Here is a 21,504-nt window from a genome sequence, read left to right as displayed (position 1 = left end):
ACGAGGCGATAAACCAAATCTTAGCTTCTATAGATTTCCGGCGAACATGAAAAAACGTGATAAATGGATCGCGGATATTTCGTCCGTGAACGATGGGAAAACCTACGATTTACACAAGGATATGCAATGAGGACTTCATATCAGGTATGTAAACAAAACTATTCACCCCTGATTTGTTTCACAAATGTGAAATAATACAATATGGGATGATACAAATATGATTGTTGAAAATGCTGGGTGCATTTTTAGAAAGGCAGCAAGAGCAGCAAGGCAGGGAATGGGATGATTTCTTCAGTTCACACCCCCCGTTTTTATTTTGTGTTTATTTTTTCATGATGCTTGAAAACGTTATCAATGTAAATATTGAATTATATTTATTGGTTAAGTTTTCAAGCCAATCAGATGTGGCATCATGCAAAAATAAACAAATAATAAAAATGGTAGCAACTTGAACAGACAGGTACAGTATCTGAATGATTTCACTCTATTCAGTTTTTAATATGTCAAGTTATGAAATGCCATTACAAAACAAATCGACGAGGTAAATTATAAATATCTGGATATGAGCGTTCAGGCAGGTCGGCTGTTGCAAAATGCTCGGGCGATTTAGCATGCTTCTCGGTAAAAGGTACGGATCCGTTGTGCCAACAAGGTTCAACTTCTCTCTGTGACGATTCTTGGAGTCTTCATCCAAATGCCTAACTTCGTTGGATAGCAAATCAGCCATAATTCGGAAGAAATCGGTGAAAACGTAGCGCAGAAATCAGACAATCCATACAAACACGTAGGAACGAGCTGACTAGTTGACCGCCAAGATGGCGGCATAACACAAAATCACGTGATAAAACCACGTGACTGCAAAGCCTCTATATGGGGCATTCCCAACTTTTTCCCTCCAGTTTTGATCATTACATTTTACTCTACTAACAAATAACATTTTCAAATTTAAGAATTGCACCTTCACTTTGTGCTTGTATAGCCAAAGTAGTTTGATCATTATGCAAGTTAAATACCGGCCCTTTATAAAGCATTTGCATATTCAAGCTAATAAACAACTTTTAGACCTGATAACTGTGCAGGTGGACAAATAATTGATATGGATCAGTAAAGTCCTGGAGCTGTTTTATGTGTTCCGCTGCAAGCTCCCATTCCTGTGCTGCTTGATTCACTATTGTTCTGCATGCCTCTGCTTGCCAAAAGAGGCGTGGCCATGCAAATATGTGTAGACTAGGTGAATATAGAAGTGGCCTTCATTCGGCAGCTCTTAGTCACACAATTGACTCGGGTGACTCATGGGTCATGTCTGTTTCCTTAACAAGTGGAAGCAACAATACTGTTGAAAGGTCAGTGAAGGAAGCTGAGTTTTCTTCATCAGCAGCATTCTTGAATTAATATGCAGTGTTTGCATTTTTTCCGGAACTTTGATTAGTTCAAAGTGACGCCAAAACCAATGCGACCAAACATGCTTACAGAGCTAAAATGAAAAAAAGCATGTGGTTTGTCTGCAGGTCATTTGAAGTAAGAAGCTCATCAAGCAGCATGGCGTCTGCTTGCACTTTACGTTTTCCTACAGCTAAACAAGCTATGCTTTGATTCTCGTGCAGTTTGAGTTTTATTGGGGAAATGTGTGGGTATTTGTTGTACGTTCCGAGTCCATTTAGGGTGGCTTTGGAAAAAAAAAAAGCTGGATCTTAATTGCTACTGTGCAAGCTGCACAGGCCCAACCACAAAACAGCATCTGTCAGCATGTTTTTAGGGGGGGGGGGGGATGTGTTTGTGTGTGTTGGAATAGCACTGAGTTTAAAATTCTTATTATTCCTTTTTCATGCTGCACTTTTAACAAATCTACAGTATTCCTCTGCGTAATGTAATTTTAGCTGCTGTAGTTAATGGTTCCCCCTTTTTTTTTCCACCCTCTTCTGTATTATCCTTTGATATTCTTTTGAAATTTGCATAACTGTCGGTTTTGCAGTGATCTGAGCTTGCAACCAATTGGATATGCAAATGAAGCGGTTGGACTGTCACAATTTATTTTTTGATGGTTCCTCAGAAATGAGGGACGTGGTACCCTTCTTGTTGATAGTGACTATACTGAGAAACTTAAGTTACAGTATGATAAAAAAAAAAAAGTTACTTATTCCTGTTAACACTCACAGCAGAGTCAACATGACACACCCCTGTTCAAATGGCAGGAAAAATGACACCAAGATAAATCATTTAAAGAGCTTTATTTCACTTCTTGTACACTATGAGAAAATATTTAGATTTTATTCAATTTTAAGTATAAAGAATATTTTTTTTATAGGGAATGCAGAAAAAATGGGCTGCAACAAAAATGTCCCTTTTTCTGGGCAGGTGCTTGAGCACCACCTGGAGTCAATGTGTGCACGTTCCTGTGCCCCTGCAACCAAGGTCCCACTGCAGGTCCTATGTCTGGATGAAAAATATAACAAGGTTGCAGCAGCAGGGAATCCATCGTAAAAACTTTGCAAAAAACTTCTGATTCACTGTGGCAACTCCTGATGCCACAAATCAAGCGTCTCAATAACATTGTCATTCAATCCAAGGTTTTTGATTCATGATAGGGATTTCAAATAGGGAATAAGAACAACTAAAAGGGCATAAAGGAGGGGGATCCACTTCTCTTAACATATGACACTGTGTGGGAGGCGTTCCTTCCTTCCCTCTCTCTCTCTCTCTTTCCCATTGACAAGCTTTTGCTTGCACGCTCCTCACAGAAGGCGTGAGTGACCGGAGAAAGGAAGGCGCGAGAATGCCCTGTGGCACGGAGTGCACGCTCCCGCGCACCTGAGGAGTAATTCGCTGAGAGGTGCTGAAAACTTTGTCCTCATCACACGGCAGATATGGAACTAAACTTTCCCTCAAGGTGGATATTCCCATGCTGGATGGCATGCATCCTGGTTGCCTATCATGCACAGGTAAGTCACTTTGAAAGTATCATTTTGGAAAAGGTGAAGAAGGTAATATTTGTTCAGTCTTTACACTAATATTCATATATAGATCAATAAATAAATATATCTACACATAATGTAAAAAATAGGTAGGTCAAATATATTATATACATTTTGTTTTTTGATATGTATGTATATGTCTTCGTGTACATATCCATTGTCCAGAGGGATGCTTCATCCAACTCTAGCCAGCTATTTCCAAGATGTGGTTGCCAGGCACCCGTTATCTATCACGCCTTGTGTTCCAGTAACCACCACCATCATTATGACTGGAACGTAACCACAATTCCTTTCCCCTTACCTCCTTTCTGCTCCTCCAGATATCTTTGAAGGACAGTTGTCAAAGTTCCATTTGCTCAAAGCGACAGGGCATCCTGGGAAAAGAAAGCAGTCCTGGTGTTTTCGCAAGTGTTTTGCAAGTGACGCTGCAAAGTTTTGTCTTTGGTTTTGTTCTCACCATAGTCGTGCAATCACTGACTCACAGGATCCCCGAAGAATTCCCCTCCGTTTTCTCGGTTTTCACCCACTTTGTACAATTTGTTCCATATTCATTGGAAGACCCCTGTGTAAGGTCGAGCCGCTGCTGGAATGAAAATGTGGAAACTAATTATAGTGAATGACACGAGCTGTAATTGGAGTTATTTATGCATGTGCCTTGTAACTTTTCTGAGGCCTTTGTTCATCTATCTACCGTCCGGCTGCTCACTGGATAGTTTTGTGCTTGGCTACCCGTTACAGATTCAAGTTGTCCTATTTGAAATGTTCCGTTTTCCAAAAGGGGTGTGATGTTTAAAAATATATACAAAATGAGTCCACGGCAACTTTCAAGGTTGTTGATTTTCCTGCAGCCTCATGAATCTCTCGAAAGACCAAAAAGTCAAACGGTGCTTTTATTGGCTCCCTGCCTTTGGCTGCTGAGGCCGTTATGCAAATCCTTCTCTTGGAATGCTCTGGTTCTGGTCTGATGCTATCTCATGAAGCCTGCTTACGGCTTTTAAACAAAACTGCCAGAAAGGTGTTCCTTTTTACATTTCTGCACCCGTTGGATGTTTTCTTTCCCTCCCTCCCTCTTTTTGCCCTTCTAACAGTTCTCACAGTGTGTGACCACACAGAGGATAAAGTTAGCTTTGAGGTCGGCCCTATAAATGTTACCTATAATCATACAGGCTGGACAAAGTAAGCTTAAGAATGTACATTATATTTAGTGTCTCCAAACATATAGTCCACTAGCATGTACTTATCACTCATCTGCCAAGTTGGTTGATCTCTCTATCTATCTGTCCGTCCTTCCTTCCTTGCATCCTTCCTTCCGGTCCTTCCTTACATCCTTTCTACCTTCTGGCCTTACACCCTTACTTCCATCCTATTTCCTTCCCTTTTTCCTCACCAGTGTTCTTCACCATTACACCCTTCTTTGATCCCTCCATCCTGCATTCATCCTTCTTTCCTCACCTACTCCATCATATGGTCTGCAGCTGCTTGGCACCAAGATGAAAAGGACAATAGCAGATGGGAAAAACAGATGCTTGCATTAATACATCATTTATTCTATATTTTTTCAATGTCATTTTTCTATGTTGGGGTATTCGTGGAAGGAATGAAGGACTTTTTTGAAGGGGCTGGATTTGTAAGGCTATAGGTTGTATTTTTCTGCATTTAGATGAAACTCTGTGGTTTTGGCATCATTGCTGTCATAACAGCCAGACTCACTGCTTCAGCACTGTGGCAAGAAATTCACCCACAGCACATATGTGTGAGTGGGGGGGGGGTGTTCTTCGCCTTCTGTTCCTATTTATCGCCTTACTGTAAGTCTCTCTCAATGATCAAATCCATGCAGCATTACAATAAGACAAAGAGGAAAGATGTGTAAGGATTCAATACATATTGCGGTGAGATGTCGATGCTTTAATGCCAAACTGCAAAAAAAAAAAAGTGGAATGGAACATGGCTCACATGCACAATTGCGGTATGCGTTTGAGCGGATTCCTGCCGTTCATTGTTCCCACAAACTGTCGACGGTTCACCTCAAATATGGCTGTGAACTCATTAGAGAGTCAAAAACAAAATAAAAGCTTACTTAATACCAAACAATGACCCCAGTCTTAAAGAGGCCTTGCAGTCATTTGAACAGAGAAACTGCTCATCTTAAAAAAAAAAACTTTTTAAAGCAAGTGGTGCTAATGAGCAGGAAAAAAAAAATCACAATAAAAATATTATAATATTTTATTTTGCTGACAAATATTAAACTGCTCACTGTTCCTATCATGAAAGCTTTATTATAATAGAAGATTATTTTGGACAAACTCAAAATAGCAAGTTTGAATTATGTTCCACTGTTTAACTTGCAAATAATCATATCATCAGAACTACTGCTGTGGTTTATGTATTCCTTTATATTATCCTTCAAGGAGTATGGAGAGGGATTTTAAAAAAATAAAAAGGAATCCTTTCACCCAAATGGAGGTTTTTGTCCAATTCCAGATGGCTCCTCTTGTAAGTGGGTGCCACTAGAGTTTGGTTTGATGGTCTGGATTCTGGTCAGGTACTTCTGAGCTTGCGGAAATAATTCCAGGGCACGTCTCGGAAAACGTTTTGTCCTCTTCCTCTCATTACTCACCACCATATCCAATGATCACATGGCTATGGAGAAAGAGGCCCTTAAAACAAAAATGTACGCTCACATTGGTATTTTTCTCCTTTTTTATTGCTTAAAATGTCTGGACGGAATTGTGGAAAAACGGATTTTCTTTGCTGTCATATCTTCAGAACGCAGCCTCCAAGTCTCTTCAATGTGGCGAACAGCAGTACTTAAAGGGCACAAGATGCTGCAATAAGTGTAAACCAGGTAACAGTCTTTTAAATTGACCCTTTGAATTATTAGCATTTTTTTTTTTTTAGCTGAAGCAGTGCATTCAATTTAAGATGTAACCCTTTTCTCTCTTCATGGCCCTGGCAGGCTTACGTGTCTTTTCAGATTGCACTGAATCCCATCAGACCAAATGTGTTAAATGTGGTCATGGGGAGTACCAGCCCTACTGGACCCAAGAGACCCGTTGCCTCCAGCAGAGAATATGTGATGCAGGTCAGGAACTCAAGAACTGTTCTTTTTATTTAGATGTCTAAAATCCATACTATGTCATCTGTAATGAGTATATTCGCAACATTTAAAAAGTTTAATGAGGTAGTAAAAATACTCAGTACATATAGGCTGCTCGGATCCATAAAAATGGTTTTGGAATGTGGGAGAGAAAAAAAAGAGAGAGCAAGGAGAAAAGCCACACAAGCACGGTGAGAAGATGCCAACTCCTAACAGGAAGGCCCGAGTTGAGATTCAAACCTCAGAACTGTGAGGCAGACCAGTCGAGCAGAGTGCTTCTTTTGAATCCAAAATGAATGAAGATAAGGATGCCTTTTTTATCCGATTTCAAATGGTGACCTTTATTCTAAATTTCCAGGGAAAGGTTTTATGTCCAGGCCGGAAAATCTGGAGGCGGAGGAGCCTTGTCGCTGTCTTCCCAACTTCCAGTGCTCTCTCATCAACTGTGAGTTTTGTGAGAAGATCCCCTCCTGCCGACCCGGATATGGACTCGAGGTTGAACCAGGTGAGATAGACCTCTCCCGCCAAAGAGACGCACTTAATAGTGACATCATGTCTTCTATATATTACAGAATCCAGAAATGGAAGGAAGATTTGCGTTCCGTGTAAGAAAGGATTCTTTTCTGCGGACAACAACACCAAACAATGCAAACAGTGGACTAAGTAAGTGCACACGGTTGGTTTGACATTGTGAGCGGAAAAAAAGAAAATATTGGTTGGTGTGCTTGCTGCTAGCCAACTGCGATGAGTAACACTCACACACACACACACACACACACACACACACACACACCGCTTCCTCTGCAACCTTGGATCACACACATCACTTTCCACTTGTGCTCCCATCCAAAAGTAGAAGAGGGAGCGACATGGTTTTCCCTCACATTAATCTTCACACAGCTGGCTGGCCATACATGTGACACATACAAGTAGGATATTTAGCCACACCGTTTTATGCTTTTATTTCTATATTTGCTGTTGTTTTTATTATTCTTTCTTTACCTTGTACCACCTTTAGTTTCAAATATAAAATGCAATCCAAATATGAAAAAGCCAACCAATTGTTGATTTGGTTTGAACGACATTTTAGTGACGGAGCATTTCTGTGGTTTCTATATGTATCATCTCAGTGAGTGACCTAATCCAGCATTTTGTGGCAAAAGTTGCATTTCATTGACAATGTAACATTTTTTGGAGACAAATAATGCTTTGTGGTAAGTTTGTGGCACAGTATAAGGAAACATAATTTATGGCTCAATGTATATTTATGTGGCAACATTTTAGTGACTTCATATATATTAGTTTTGTGGCAGCCATTATTTTGCAATACTTTGCATTTCTGTGGCTAGCATATAAATATTTTTATTTTCTGTAAATCACCGTGTTTTTATTTTTTCCTTCTCTCCATCAGTTGTAAGGCAGAGGGCAGGAGTGAGACGCGAGCAGGCAGCGCTCAAGCCGATGCTGTGTGTGGACCACCAGTCTCCAGTAAGGAAAAATCACATAAATTCATGGAAAATAAGGACATGAATATAAAAGTAATTCTGATGTCATCTACGTGTAGGTGCCGCCCCGTCCTGGGTGATAGTGTCAGTGTTGTCAGCCATCACCATCCTTTGTCTCCTCATCCTCTTCCTCTTTTGTTATAAAGACAAACTCAAGTTACTCTCTTGTAAGTCGCAACTGATTATGATTTGGTTTTAAGATGGCATCTCATCAGCCTGTGTAAAATGGATTTTTTTTTTCCAGTTAATCTGCGATCATGTGTTCAGAACCTGAAAAGGACCAGGATACAGCAGGTAAGAACATGTTGAGATTGATAGTAGCTTTTAGACATTTTTGACAATTCATTCAATTCTTTTATTCCTTGTTGCTTTAGGAGACTTTGGCCCCTCTTTACCAAAGTGGGGCAGCAGGCGGTCTCAAATACATCCCATGTGAGACAACCAAACTCTTCTGCCAAGCCCCTCACACTAAAACCGGTGACGAGCCCCCTTGCACCTTACTCCCCTGCACTCCAGCCGCTGCCGTCTCCCTCCCTCAGCCCCAGGAAAGGACCACCGATGCGAATGACGGCCCTCAGAGGGAGACAGTGACAGAGGGACAGAGCGAAAGTTCCGGCGGCCCTGAGGAAGTTTCCGAAGAAGAGGAACTCACAAGCGTCTCTCCACTGTTGCCGGGTTCCTGCATATGCAGCATTCAGGTCCGGGAGCCTCTGGAAGTCGGGGAGAATGAGGACTGTAGCCAAGCTGTCAGTCCAGGGACCCCCTGGACTTGCTCCTGCGGTGGTCTATATGCAACAAAGAGACCGGAGGAGGAGAAGAGTGCAAGAGTCAGCGACGCACACATGGTCAAGAGTGAAAAAAGCATTGCCTCTCTTGTGTCCTTTTCACCACCTCTCCATCGCTCTTCCTCGGTCAGTCCTCCATCAAGTTCAGTTCCTGAGCTTTGTGTGCCTTTGAGCAAGGCTAGGGCAAAAACAGAGTTCAAAGGTCACCTGAAAGACATGTCAACAGTAAAGCAGAAGGGATATTACAGACTGGAAAGCACAGATTCCTCCTCCGCAGAGAACAGCGGGCCCCCCGTGATGACCTCAGTCAGCCCTTTAAAGACCTCCTCATCGATTGGAGATGTCTACACAGAAAAGCCTCAGGAGGCCTCCAATACGGAGCAAGGCTACAGAGCCTCCTGGGAGGACAGCAGAGGAAAAACACTCCTGTCGGCGGACACAGCGCTCGAGTGTCCCCCTGGAAGCCTGCAGAGTCAGCCTGCAGAACCAACTCTTACCTCAGGTATGTTTCAAAAAATAACATACAACTTTCCTGAGTGATGTTGCAAATATTTTGGTTACCGATAGTTTGTTTAGCTTCATGAAAAGAGAAAGTGCAAACTGCACCCAAAATCATAAACACATGGTAGAATTAGTACATGTCTGGAAAAAGTTTGTAAAAGCCGATTTTTTTTTTTTCTGTCTTCATTCAGTAATTCTTTCATATGAGATAAGAGGGAGCCTACAAACTCTAGTACTAGTATCACGCTTTAAATATCACTGTTTTGGTAAAAATGTCTCAAAATGACTAGTTCTGCCAAGTGAATCAATTAAATGACGTAACATAAAATGTCTATTTGAAACTTCTACACTTGCGGCCGATTAAAAAAAAAAAAAATGCATGCGGTAGTGAGTGTGCACGCTTATGTTTGCCAGGTGGATCCATTGCGCTGTTTGTGTAGGCCACCTCACTATTCTGCCACACAGCACACCATTTGATACACTCACAGTTTTGGATTTCCACAGAAAACTGGAAGAGTCCACCAGGAATAACATGAAATGAAATGTATGTTGGCTTTTACTGGAAAGTTGCAGCCTCACATGGCTCATCTGTTTAATATTTCTAACAGCAGCCAAAAAAGACATGAATAATACTTCCAAGTACGGAAAGGCTGTAGTAGGTTTAAAGCAGAATCTACACACACAATAGAGATCTACTCGTATATTTAAATGTTGCATTATTAACACAGCAGGAGAGGTATAGATATTTGGTTTCTATGTTAGTGGCTTTGAGTTTTTTTTTTTTAAAGCAAGTTAGGATTCCAAATATTTATGGGCTATTATTCTACGAAAAAACGACATTGCGTTTGTTTAAAATAAGAGTCCTCGTGGGATAATCACATAACCTCAGATAATAAAACATATACTAGTAGAGGTTGAAATAGAGTTTTCTTTCAATACATACATATGTTGTGCCAATTGTTGGACCACACAGGATTAGGATACTTATGTTTTTTCTCTCAATATAGACCACCAGAATGATACACGTTATATATGTATGCGTGTGTGTGTGCGTCAGTGTGAGCCATTGACAGAGTTCCTGTTTATCCAGACCTTCATAGGGTTGCGTAAAGTGACCACAGCTTTAATTGTAGCAAGATGTGCACAGCTTGAGTAATACTTTTATAACCCCATCCACCAAACACGCACACACACATGCGAATCTGTGCGACTCTCACTGATGACGGGAGCCCATAATTACACACATGAAACAAATACCATTTCCCATCACGCGTGCATTAGTTGGGCTTCCCGCAAATTCATTTTAAGTTCACCTGCCTGCTCCATATATACTTGAATACGTGATGTCTTGCCATTAAGGAATTATGATTAAGAACAAAACATTACAGAGATGTTCTGTCAGCGTTCGGCTCGGTTTAAAATTACAGTATGTTGCTGTTGTTGGGCATCCAGAAAAATCTGTCAGAAATTGGATGGGGTGAAGAGAAGCAGATTCCAGAGAGCTTTGTTTTCAAACTTGTGGTGGAAAGACATATTTTCAAGTTGGACCTCTCACGCTGTTATTCCAGGAAAAAGACGCTGTTTGCCTGCGTCTGCTGCAGCTCCGTTTGTGTGTTTTTCGGTGTTTTCTGTCAACGCTGTTGATGCTGCTTACGTGCGTGCGTGAGAGTCACAACAGGTCGACTCCATGCGTAGGCGGGAAAGTCAGACAGTGGGGGGGGGGGACCTCAAAGTGAGAAAAAGGCTCCCAAATAGAGACGCTGTGTATTGTTTATTGGGTCTGCTTGGATGCAGCTGCCTGTGTGTCAAAATATGGTTTGTACTCAAGTTGAACCAAATGAAAGAATTTAACACCCTTATTTCTTCCTCTTCTGAGACTCCTTTTCTTGATGGTAGTCTTGGGTTTCCCAAACTAGAACATGCAGATCAGTAAAGTCAATGAAGAATGGCACATGTTGTGTGTGAGAAAAAAAAACTCAATGTAAATGAGTATATGAGTACCGTAATTTTCGGACTATAAGTCGCACCGGAGTACAAGTCGCACCAGCCATAAAATGCCCAAAAATGTGAAAAAAAACATATATAAGTCGCTCCGGAGTATAAGTCGCATTTTGGGGGGCAATTTATTCGACAAAATCCAACACCAAGAACAGACATGAACGAGCAACAACAGGCTAAACGATACGGTATGCTAACGTGACAAACACAAACGAGGAGCTGAGAACGGGCCTGACGTAACATTCAGTTATTTAAAAAAAACTATTACATAAATAACACGTTTATAAAGCCATCTGTGTCACTCCAATTCATTAAATCCATCGATCGTCCTTTGTCAACAATGCCGTTTGCCGCGCCGCAGTTCAAATTATTCCACAAGCCCATACAACGATATATAAACTATATTTTAAATACTAACTATCACATAAACAACAATATTATCAAACCATTTGTGTCACTCCAAATCATTAAATCCATCGATCAAATTTCTCGTCCTTTATGTCATCCTGGTGACAGAGGACATGTCCAGAGGATATGGCGCTTTAAAGTGTTAATTACTTTATTTGATTTTTTCTCTCTATTTTTCATGTTTTGAATATGTTCAAGATAAAGATATCAAAGCATGTGAAGTGATCAACTATACTAAAAATAACATGTGAAGTGGTCAACTATACTTGTAAGTAAGTGATGTGTTAATGATCAAGTAAAAATTTGTGAAAAAAAACATATATAAGTCGCTCCTGAGTATAAGTCGCCCCCCCACCCAAACTATGAAAAAAACCGCGACTTATAGTCCGAAAATTACGGTAGTTGGATAGTATCAAGGTAACTTTCTGACTGTCAATCAAAACTCTGCTTTGTTATCTTTGCGAAGGCAGAATTTTGGATATGTTTTGAATCGTATTCTATATTTTGTCTCAAATAGGTCAAGTATCGGGGAATCACAACACGACCTTCATCTCCAGCGGTCAGGTGGTGAACTTCAGCGGTGATGTCATCGTTGTTTACGTCGGTCAGACGTCTCTCGAAAGTGACGATGCGCCGCTGGAAGATGACTTCTCAAGTCCTGTCCAAGAGCAGGCCAATGAGACCGCCTCGTTTTTCCAGAGTAGCCTGAGGTCAGTGGGAGACTTTGTTACCCAGAGGCCATTGCGGGACGACACGAAGCAGGCCCAAAAAATGACTGCGTGAATGTCACAATGGAAACCAAAGCAGATGAACACTGATGCTCTCGAAACATCTATCTTTTACAAACTCTTGGTTGGAATAAAAGGGTTTAAGAAATGCTTTCAGCCCAATGTTGAACCGTGGCATCTCGACGAGTCAAAAATACACCATTGGATTCATGAAACAAATTTGAAGCTTCATTAAGAACATATAGTAGGTACATTTCAGTTAAAAGGGATCATTTGACACTTTGCTCGTCTGGAAAATCCAAATGTCTGCAATGCGGAAGACATGCTTAGAAGCCTTTGTAAAATTGTAGCCATGAAAGAAAATATTTTCACGGTAGGAAATTTAATCTACTAGCTACATTAGAAGGGAGATGTCAAAACTTGTTGAAGAAAAACATGAACTCGCATTTCTCAGAGTAACTTTCTTAGACCAAAAACTTTTTTTTTATATAAATATATATAATAAAGAGACACATCCAGTTTTGGTACGAATCTTGTTTTCTTTCCTTGTATGATTTTGTTTTCATACTGCACAATCTGTGCAGTTTCTCTTGGAAAAATGCTATGCATTTGATAAACTATTTTTATTTGGAGTATGTTTTAACATGCAGGCTTTACTGAAGATAAGGAATATGTGTTTATAGTAATTTGTTTGAAACAAATTTACAAAGTTGCATTGTATATGTATTAATTCCTACTTTTTTTGACAAAAAGCATACTGTATATGTGAAGAATGAATATTCCAGCCATTTATGTTAGCCACAGGGACAATCAAAAGAATTGCAACGGGTGACCCAATGAATATTTTGACTGAAATTAAAATCTTTTGCATCTCAACCCTTCAAACTATGCCTGCCGCCCATCCTGTGTTTTTGTGGCCTCTCTCTGTCAGCTGTGCTATTCTGGGATGGGCAAATTACAACCAAAGAGCCATTTATGATGCCGAATCTTTCTGAGGCAGTTAATTACACATGTGCGGCCGCGGCTTCTGAGCTCTTGTGCGAGCCTTTCAGTTTACAGGCAGGCTTTCATCAAGCGTAGGAGGATTCCCAGCAGCTGCAAGGACCCATTTTTAAGCTGGCCAACGTTGCAGTGGGCATCACATGAGAGACGAGCTGGGCTGTGCAACTTGTTTCGATTAGACATAAATGAGTACCTTGTCTGGTTTTATCTGAGGGCTTTCAAATAAGAGCTTGTGAGCAGCCTTCACATCAAATCTTCATTTTTACGGCATTTGGGTCGGCCGGACCTTCCTGCGGTGGAAATCACCTGAAAATCCACGTTGGCACAGCACTGAAATTACAGCTGTGTCACCTGTGGATGTGGGGGTTTCAATTTCCATGTTCCGCTTTGACTTCATAGTGTCACGCAGTTTCACATACAGCAGGAAGTTTTGTATCTAAAGTGAGATCAAATTGATCGGAGATAGTAAGGGGAAGTTACTGTGAATGCTAAAATGTTTTGTTTACAGTAGTCATACAGGAAGGTTTCAAAATAGAGCATGAGGTCATCATCATAGTAATTTGGGCAACCATACCGTAATTTTCGGACTATAAGTCGCACCGGAGTATAAGTCGCACCAGCCATAAAATGCCCAAAAAAGTGAAAAAAATCATATATATGTATATAAGTCGCTCCTGAGTATAAGTCGCCCCCCCACCCAAACTATGAAAAAAACCGCGACTTATAGTCCGAAAATTACGGTAATTACAATTTAGGAATAATAATGAAATGAAACACAAAAAATGCTTTTTTTTCCCCGTTTGCGTGGCAATCCATTCATTATCATAATTAAATGATGTCGTGAACATGATAACTAACTGAATCATACGAATGTGATTATTATCAAGAAAGCAAACGTGTAACTTTTTTGGGTTCGTTTGAAAGGTTGACATTTTGCCTCAATTTCTTCTGTCATTAAAATCTTTAAAGACTCAGCCTAACAGTTATTCCTAACAGTTATTTTGATGAGCATTTCTTTGCAAGAATGTGTCATACAGAGACGACATGAACTTCAAGTGACTCAGTGAGACTGCAGATTAATGAATGGCGGCATTGAATCATCATCTTCCTGGAACTCGGTGGATGCAGTTCAATACATTTATGACAGTTTTGGGTTCTTGAATAGAATCCCATCCAACACCACAAAATTGGGGTTCAGATTGCATGAACTTTCCTCGTTCCATCAGCTCGTCTACCTTTTACACACTGGAATGTATGAATAGTCTTCTTTTTGGTTTGTTTTTCTATGAAAAAGAGCAGCTCATGTGATCCCTCTCGATAGCCTGATTTAATTGATTCGTTTCAATTACAACAGAGCAGTCATTTGGGTCTTAAAACAACTCTCAGTTCTGTCTTTTCCCTCCTTGTGCGTCCTTGCCCCATAATTCGGAGTCACTTCATCGTCGCAGAAGGAGAGCACCAGGATGCAAGCCATAAAGTAAGAAACCTGCACACAAAACAGATTATTTGGGAGTACAATTGCTTTTTTTGTTCTATTATTGGGTTGCTCTTACAGCCTTGAGGAGTTCAGGTTTGACACTTTTATAGTCACTTTTATAGTTTTGTTGCAAACATGTTAGGAACTATTAAATATATTTAGTGACTTGGATGTCACTCAGTATGATAGATTATATTTTTCATCCAAGCTCATGCAGTGCAGCTGAAAGTGTTTGAACAAATATGTTTTGTTTGGTACTCTTCAGGTCTCTGTTCTTTTCCAAATGGTCATCCGATGTGCGTCTGGATGGGAAGACAGCCGTCGTGACTGGTGCCAACACGGGAATAGGCAAAGAGACAGCAAAAGATTTGGCCGCCAGAGGCAAGATTTAAACAAAGTGTTCCGTCCATCCATCCATCCATTTTCTGAACCGCATTTAGGATTTTACATCTTATCGATCACAGATTACCTGGCCTAACTTTTCCAGGCGCAAGGGTGATTCTGGCTTGCAGAGACATGACGAAGGAGAGCAGCGGCCCCATCATGAGGGAGGTGTCGTGCGCCAAAGTCGTCGCTAGGCATTTGGATTTGGGCGACACCAAATCCATCTGCCAGTTTGCCGAGAATGTCTACAACAGTGGGTGGTGCACGTGCCTCGTGTGATGTGCGAACGTTGGTGAACGACATAGTACATGTTATTTGCAGCTGAGAAGGCTCTCCACTACCTGATCAACAACGCTGGCGTGGCTATGTGCCCGTTCACCACCACTATGGATGGATTTGAGACACAATTCGGAGTCAATCATTTGGGTATGAAAAGTGTAGGCTTTGATTTTTATTACTGTCAGCAATAAAACAGAGTAAGTCATGTCATGACTGAATTCAGACTCGATTTGACTTATAATAACAAAATAAAATGAAGAATAACTGACCTTAATGTTAAATATTTCCAGGTCATTTCTTCCTTACCTTCCTGCTACTGGACTTGCTCAAGCACTCTGCCCCTTCCCGGGTCATCAATCTTTCCTCAATGGCTCACAGTATGGGGAAGATTCAGTTTGATGACCTGGGTGGGGAGAACAACTACCACCCTGTGCGGGCTTACGCACAAAGCAAGTTGGCTAACGTTCTGTTTACCAGAGAGCTGGCCAATAGGACCGCAGGTATGATGTGTATTTTTACTTCTGCGACTTCTTTTGCCACCGTGCAGAAAAAAAATGCCCTTTCCTGTTTTCCAACGTGAGAGTCTCATGTATTCACCACAAGTGAGAAGTAATCAAGCATGCTTTGACGATACAATACTTGCCTTTGAGAAGCACCAGTGAGAATATTCTACACCCTTGGTTGGCTGAGGAGTGTGGTTGAGGGAGGGATAGAGTCATAAAAGTGGACACAACTTTCCGTTTTGCTTCCCAGCATTAGGAGTGACGGCTTACTCTGTGGACCCTGGCGCTGTCAACACTGAGATTTCCAGGCACATCGGGGGGCTGATGCCAGCCCTCATTCGAACGTTTGCCGGTCTGCTCAAGACTCCAGCAGAGGGGGCCTACACCACCATCTACTGCGTGGTCACTCCTGAGAATGAGATGATCAACGGAGGGCACTACAGGTGAGTGTGCATGCAAGGGGGAGAGGGGGCTACTCGCTTTGTCTCATCGGCATGAATCACATTGATGCTTGGTATGGCTTCTTGCAGAGACTGTGCTTATTCCAAGGGTTGCAAGGCCGGTGGAGATGATGGCACCGCTCTAAAGCTGTGGGCTGCCAGCTGCCACTTGCTGAGCATCCGCTGGAGATGATCTACAACTTGATGCAAAGTAGATAAGAGTAGAACCCTGACAAAGGCTGTTATTGTATTTGGCTCAAGACATTAAAAGATACTACTGATGTTTGTATTAGTTTGCAAATGTAATATTTGGCAAAGTATGTGGGAATTTCTCTCTATTTTTATTTTTGGGCTGAGGAGGACCTCAAGCGACCAGAAAGCAGTACTGCAATTACAACAGGCAGTCCAACAGCAGTGGCTGGTATTAAAACATGAGAATTAAAACAGTTGAAAAATATCAATGATGACATAATGTCATTATTATTATTATGATGATGATGATTATGTGCCAGCTCGCTGCTGATTGGCTCAGCACTGCAGTGACTGGGTGGGCGGGGCTCTCAGACGCGACAATAATGATGATGATGATGATGATGATGATGTTGCAAACAGCAAGAAGACCGATTGTTCATATCTTCCTCAAGTGGAGTCAACCGGTGTTTCGTCAAGTGGGAATTTGGAGCAGTGGAGCAAAGATGAACTGCAGGTAGGACGAAATCTTGAGTAAATGAAAAGGAGAAAAAAAGAATTTGTAAGGTGATTAACGCTGGCTGATCCTGAGCCATGTGTGCCTACAAAATGTTTTTTTTTTTTGCCAATACTTGAAAATGACTGCTTCCTTTTATAAAGTGACTCATACATTATGTAGGATGTAGTTGAGTTCCTTCAAGGAAATAAAGTTATCAGAGGTTTAACTTTTAACCAAATAACCAAGCCACTCATTCTTGTCCATTTTCTTTTCCTTTAAAGTGCTTTATTATAACTTCATGATATATGGAATTTTGTTTGTATTTATTCTAATGCACTTTTCTAGATCTGGGTGCTGTAACCGCTGGTCGTCCGAGGAAAGGCTGGATAACAAAACAGTCCTCATCACTGGAGCTAACACTGGCATAGGCAAGGAAACAGCCCGTGACCTGGCAGCAAGAGGTACTAGAACTTTGATTATTGTTACGATTACAATTACAGCTTTCCCATGGGTTGGTTTGTTTTATAATATTCGTTTTGACTAGTTCTGTTACATAGAATGTATTTGTGGGAAAAACATGAGCATTGAGCTTTCCCTCATACTACTAATGCCACACCTATTGCAACTATTGTCAACCTTTGCAAGCTAGTGTTCATCCCCCTGCTTTTCCACACCACCTTCCGCCCCCATGCTTTCTTTGTGTGACTTCTACATTCCAGTCATGAATCAAGAGCTGCAACACTTAAAGCTAAAAAGCATGACCCTTATGCTCAAACCTCTTGAAGTTAAATCCCCCTTCTAGATTGGTTTTTTATGAACATGTTTGGAATATTTATTCTCATTGTCTGTCAGCAATGAGATGAGGCGAGGTAAAACCAAAAAGGAGCACGCTGCGATTTAACACGCCACTAATCAAGTGACGGAAGACAGATGATGCGTCAAAAAGGGGGACAGACAGAGGGAGCATTGTGAGGTGCTGCTCTCTTCCGCAGCCTGACGGGAAACAAAAGAAAGATGGGAGAATGAACCCAACACACACACACACACGAGAGCGAGGCCTCTAAAAATGTTGTTGGCCCTTCTTGAAAGTGAACCTCTACTGTTTCTATTGTTAAGTCTCGTTTCTAAGTATCCCTTGAATAAAACAAAGCAGCCATAATCTGCATGAGACGTCGATTCAGCATCCTTTGTTTGTGTGTCCCCTCTTAAAATGCAACAGGGAAATCAGAGTCTTTGAATATTAAGTCTTTTGCTGCATTTAGCACATTGACAACAGCTTGTTTGTTGTCCACTTTATTTTAATGAACTGAATTTGGCCTTTGAGGCGATGTGGGAGTAACCGAGTTTTCCCACATGGGAGCGGCGGTTGAAAAACAAAGACAGCCACCGAGTTAATCACTCTCCGATTCCATAATTGCAGCTCATTGTAGCTACTTTGTGTGTGCGTGTGTGTGCTGTACTGTGTTAGCCAAACAGCTCATTAATGTCAAAGCACCATCATTTATGTTCCACGTGAATGACAATGAAGAGGGTTCGGTTCAAAACTATTTAGGGATGTTGAATCATATGCTGAGTCACAATTGTGCTCCCTCTGCGAAAAAGTCAAATTAATAATACCATCCCTTTTTGCACTGTTAGTTGTTTTTGTGAACTTTCATACACAAAAGAAAAAGCTCACTAGAAGATTATTTGCTATGTTTATAATTTTTTTTTTTTTTGTAGGTGCCCGCATCATCATGGCATGCAGGGACCTGGAAAGAGCAGAGGAGGCCAGAACGGAGATTGTGGAAAAGACTGGGAATGAGAACGTGGTTGTCAAGAAACTGGATCTTTCCGATAGCAGGTCTATTCGAGCATTTGCTGAACTCATCAACAAAGGTAGGCTGAGTTGAACAAAAATGTTGCACTTCTACATTTTTCTTTTGCTACTCAGCAACCTGAATGACCAACTTCTTTGTTGTCACAAAAGCAGACTTAAAATGATTACTAGAATTGAAATGATGACTTAACAGGGGAACGTTTTTGACGTGTGACTGCCAGTGTATTTATAAAAAAAACTTCCATCACCTCTTTTCATCATGTTGTGCTTGTGTGTTTATTTTTTAGAGGAGAAACAAGTCAACATTTTAATCAACAATGCAGGCGTCATGATGTGTCCGTACTCCAAGACTGTTGATGGCTTTGAAATGCAATTTGGAGTCAATCATTTGGGGTAAGTCTACTAATGTGTAAAAAAATAAAAAAAGAGGTTGCAGAGAACACAAAAGGACAGCAGTTATATTTGGTCTCATTTTCAATCTTGAAGTTGATTGTCAACCAATTGTAATAGTTTCACGATTTGTGAACTCATATTGGACACATGAGCAGGATGTTTCTTTTTCTGTTTGTGCACTTCATATTTCATATCATGGTAGCCCTCCAACATAATAGCTTGGTATTTTTAACCAAAGCTGATGGAAGCAACACTGTGCGTCACAAGGCATGACACTCACACACGCATCATCAATGTTCTATTTTTCTTAGCCGTACTAGTTTGTAGCTGAGCACAAGCTTATCGCAACCGACTTTGGACAAGAAGTTCTGATTGTCAGTTACACATTCACTGTATAGAATATATAGAGGACATGCACAATCAGGTACTTCCTTGGCTTGCCCGGACTTCCATTGAAAACAATGAGATAGGAAATCAAGAACAATGAAAAAAAATGTATACAGAGCCTGAAGTGTGGCTTCTGTATGCAAATATCAACATAAGTTGGAAACGCAAGTCGTTAAAAGTGGATAAAAGACACGATAAAACAGGGGGTAATATTAATGGAACAAAGGAACGCAGGAGGAATTGTAAAAGCAAAGGGTCTAATCTCGAAACATGTTTACTTATTACTTACGGTAACCACTGAAACAGGAAGGAAACACAAAAATCACGTGGAATCACGAGGAGAACTCGAAACGTGAGAGTAACAAGGCCGCAAGGCAAGTGGAGTCAAGAATTTCCCAAAGTCATTGAAAGTAGGCTCCAACATGCCCGCCGCGTGAGGGAAAACCGTTTAGGTAATGGGTGGATGGAGAGAAATGCATGTGTAAATAAAGAAAGAAAGAAAGAAAGGTTTCACAGCACTCAGGAAACGTCAGTGTTTTAAGTAGCAACTCTAAAGATTTTGCAACAGCTTTCATCAGATGGTTTTCGCAACACTCAAGAGCATCAAGTGTTTATGTCGTAACCTAAAAGATTTTACAAACAGCTTTGAACTGAAATTCACAATGCCAAAGACCCAAAGCCTTTCACGGTAGCAACTCAAAGGATTTTGCATCAGCTTTGAACATTTTAGTTATTATTTTAAATCATTTTAATATATATATTTTTTTTCAATGCCCGAAATAACAGGTCACTTCCTGTTGACGTATTTGTTGCTGGACCTGATCAAGTCTTCCGCTCCGGCTCGAATCGTTGTGGTAGCATCGGTGGCTCACTCCTGGACCGGCCTTCGACTGGATGACCTGAATAGTGAGAACAACTATGACACCATGAAGGCCTATGGACAGAGCAAACTGGCTAATGTCCTCTTTGCACGAGCCCTTGGCAAAAAGTTAGAAGGTGAGGAGGGTGTTTACAACTTGAGCTAGAATCATTCTCATAAAAATCAATATCACTGATATGTTTAGAGCTCAGTAACAATATAGCTAATCAAGCAAGATGAATATTTCTTTCTTCCGCATGTTGCAGGAACAGGAGTAAGTGTTTTCTCTCTACACCCTGGTGTGGTCCAATCGGATTTGTGGAGGCACCAGAACCAGTGTATCCAAGTTGCTGTGAAGATCTTCAGCGTCTTTACAAAGACAACAGTGGAGGGGGCTCAGACCACCATCTACTGCGCCGTGCAACCTGGCCTGGAAAGCCAAAGTGGAGCCTACTTCAGGTACCTTTTATTCAGCCTATTGTGTTAAATGCGTGCCTCCTTACCAGCGGACAGACAAAATGATCACTCTTCACAAGATACCCTGAGCCTAGATTATAGGAGATATTATTAGTGAAACCCATTTCTTTGTGCTTTCAGTGACTGCGCTCCTGCAAGGTGCTCCAGAAATGGCTCAAATGATGATTTGGCCCAGAAGCTGTGGGAGAGCAGCTGCAACATGCTTGGAATCACCTGGGAATGAAGAAACAATGACTTTGGATCATGTTAAATGTGAAAAGCATCATGCATAAAGCACTTTTGTTAGGGGCATTAACATCTTGGACAGTGTACGTATCTAGTCCTCACACATTTTTTTTTTTTTTTTTTTTAATAAACGGTCACAAGTATTCCAGATTTGGTACTCATTTCTATTTCAAGTTGCCTGATGAATGCAACACTTACACTTGACTTAAACGTGTCACTGCTGAGTATTTATTGGGTGGAGAAGGGGAAAAAAGTTCTAATCTAATCACATGAGAGATTAGAACACCCGTGTAATGTGTTTACTGGCGAAATGAGTTGACACAGTTGTGAACCACAGTTGAAATGACAATTAAAGCACAGAATAATAAAAATCAAGATAAAGATTTGAAAAGGAGAAAATCCATGTATTAAGGCCATCTGTTTTCCTGCAACCACTACATCATTCAAAGGGGACATATAGAACGCAACCTTTACATCTTAGGCACTACCTCACTAAGCACAGAACATAGAATAAAAGACAACTCAGGTCAGAATTGCATTTCTATTTCTTCCAGGGTCGTTCTTGAAAACACACCCA

General features: G+C 40.9%; 3 protein-coding genes across 3 annotated transcripts; all 3 read left to right on the top strand.

Annotated features, from left to right (window-relative positions):
* The first annotated feature begins 1,259 nt into the window (after window positions 1-1,259).
* Window positions 1,260-12,879, top strand: tnfrsf11a (tumor necrosis factor receptor superfamily, member 11a, NFKB activator). The gene is made up of 11 exons (XM_037279904.1): window positions 1,260-1,343; window positions 2,739-2,939; window positions 5,739-5,817; window positions 5,929-6,054; window positions 6,428-6,574; window positions 6,642-6,732; window positions 7,481-7,557; window positions 7,634-7,741; window positions 7,819-7,868; window positions 7,949-8,861; window positions 11,784-12,879. The coding sequence occupies exons 2-11, from the start codon at window positions 2,865-2,867 to the stop codon at window positions 12,047-12,049; spliced, it is 1,932 nt and encodes a 643-aa protein (XP_037135799.1). The 5' UTR covers window positions 1,260-1,343; window positions 2,739-2,864; the 3' UTR covers window positions 12,050-12,879.
* A 1,437-nt stretch (window positions 12,880-14,316) lies between these two features.
* On the top strand, window positions 14,317-16,361 carry si:dkey-73n8.3 (uncharacterized protein LOC100150965 homolog). Its single transcript, XM_037279588.1, has 7 exons — window positions 14,317-14,473; window positions 14,739-14,854; window positions 14,961-15,110; window positions 15,179-15,283; window positions 15,427-15,636; window positions 15,890-16,082; window positions 16,170-16,361. The coding sequence occupies exons 1-7, from the start codon at window positions 14,460-14,462 to the stop codon at window positions 16,270-16,272; spliced, it is 891 nt and encodes a 296-aa protein (XP_037135483.1). The 5' UTR covers window positions 14,317-14,459; the 3' UTR covers window positions 16,273-16,361.
* Window positions 16,362-16,641: 280 nt separating this feature from the next.
* On the top strand, window positions 16,642-21,326 carry zgc:112332 (uncharacterized protein LOC553712 homolog). Its single transcript, XM_037279586.1, has 7 exons — window positions 16,642-16,785; window positions 17,113-17,228; window positions 18,490-18,645; window positions 18,874-18,979; window positions 20,154-20,362; window positions 20,492-20,684; window positions 20,823-21,326. The coding sequence occupies exons 1-7, from the start codon at window positions 16,655-16,657 to the stop codon at window positions 20,923-20,925; spliced, it is 1,014 nt and encodes a 337-aa protein (XP_037135481.1). The 5' UTR covers window positions 16,642-16,654; the 3' UTR covers window positions 20,926-21,326.
* Window positions 21,327-21,504: the final 178 nt, after the last annotated feature.

Source organism: Syngnathus acus, chromosome 20, assembly GCF_901709675.1.
Source record: "Syngnathus acus chromosome 20, fSynAcu1.2, whole genome shotgun sequence".
In the NCBI taxonomy this organism is placed as follows: domain Eukaryota; kingdom Metazoa; phylum Chordata; class Actinopteri; order Syngnathiformes; family Syngnathidae; genus Syngnathus; species Syngnathus acus.
Note: the sequence above shows the minus strand (reverse complement) of the source record. Positions and strands in the feature narration are given on the sequence as shown.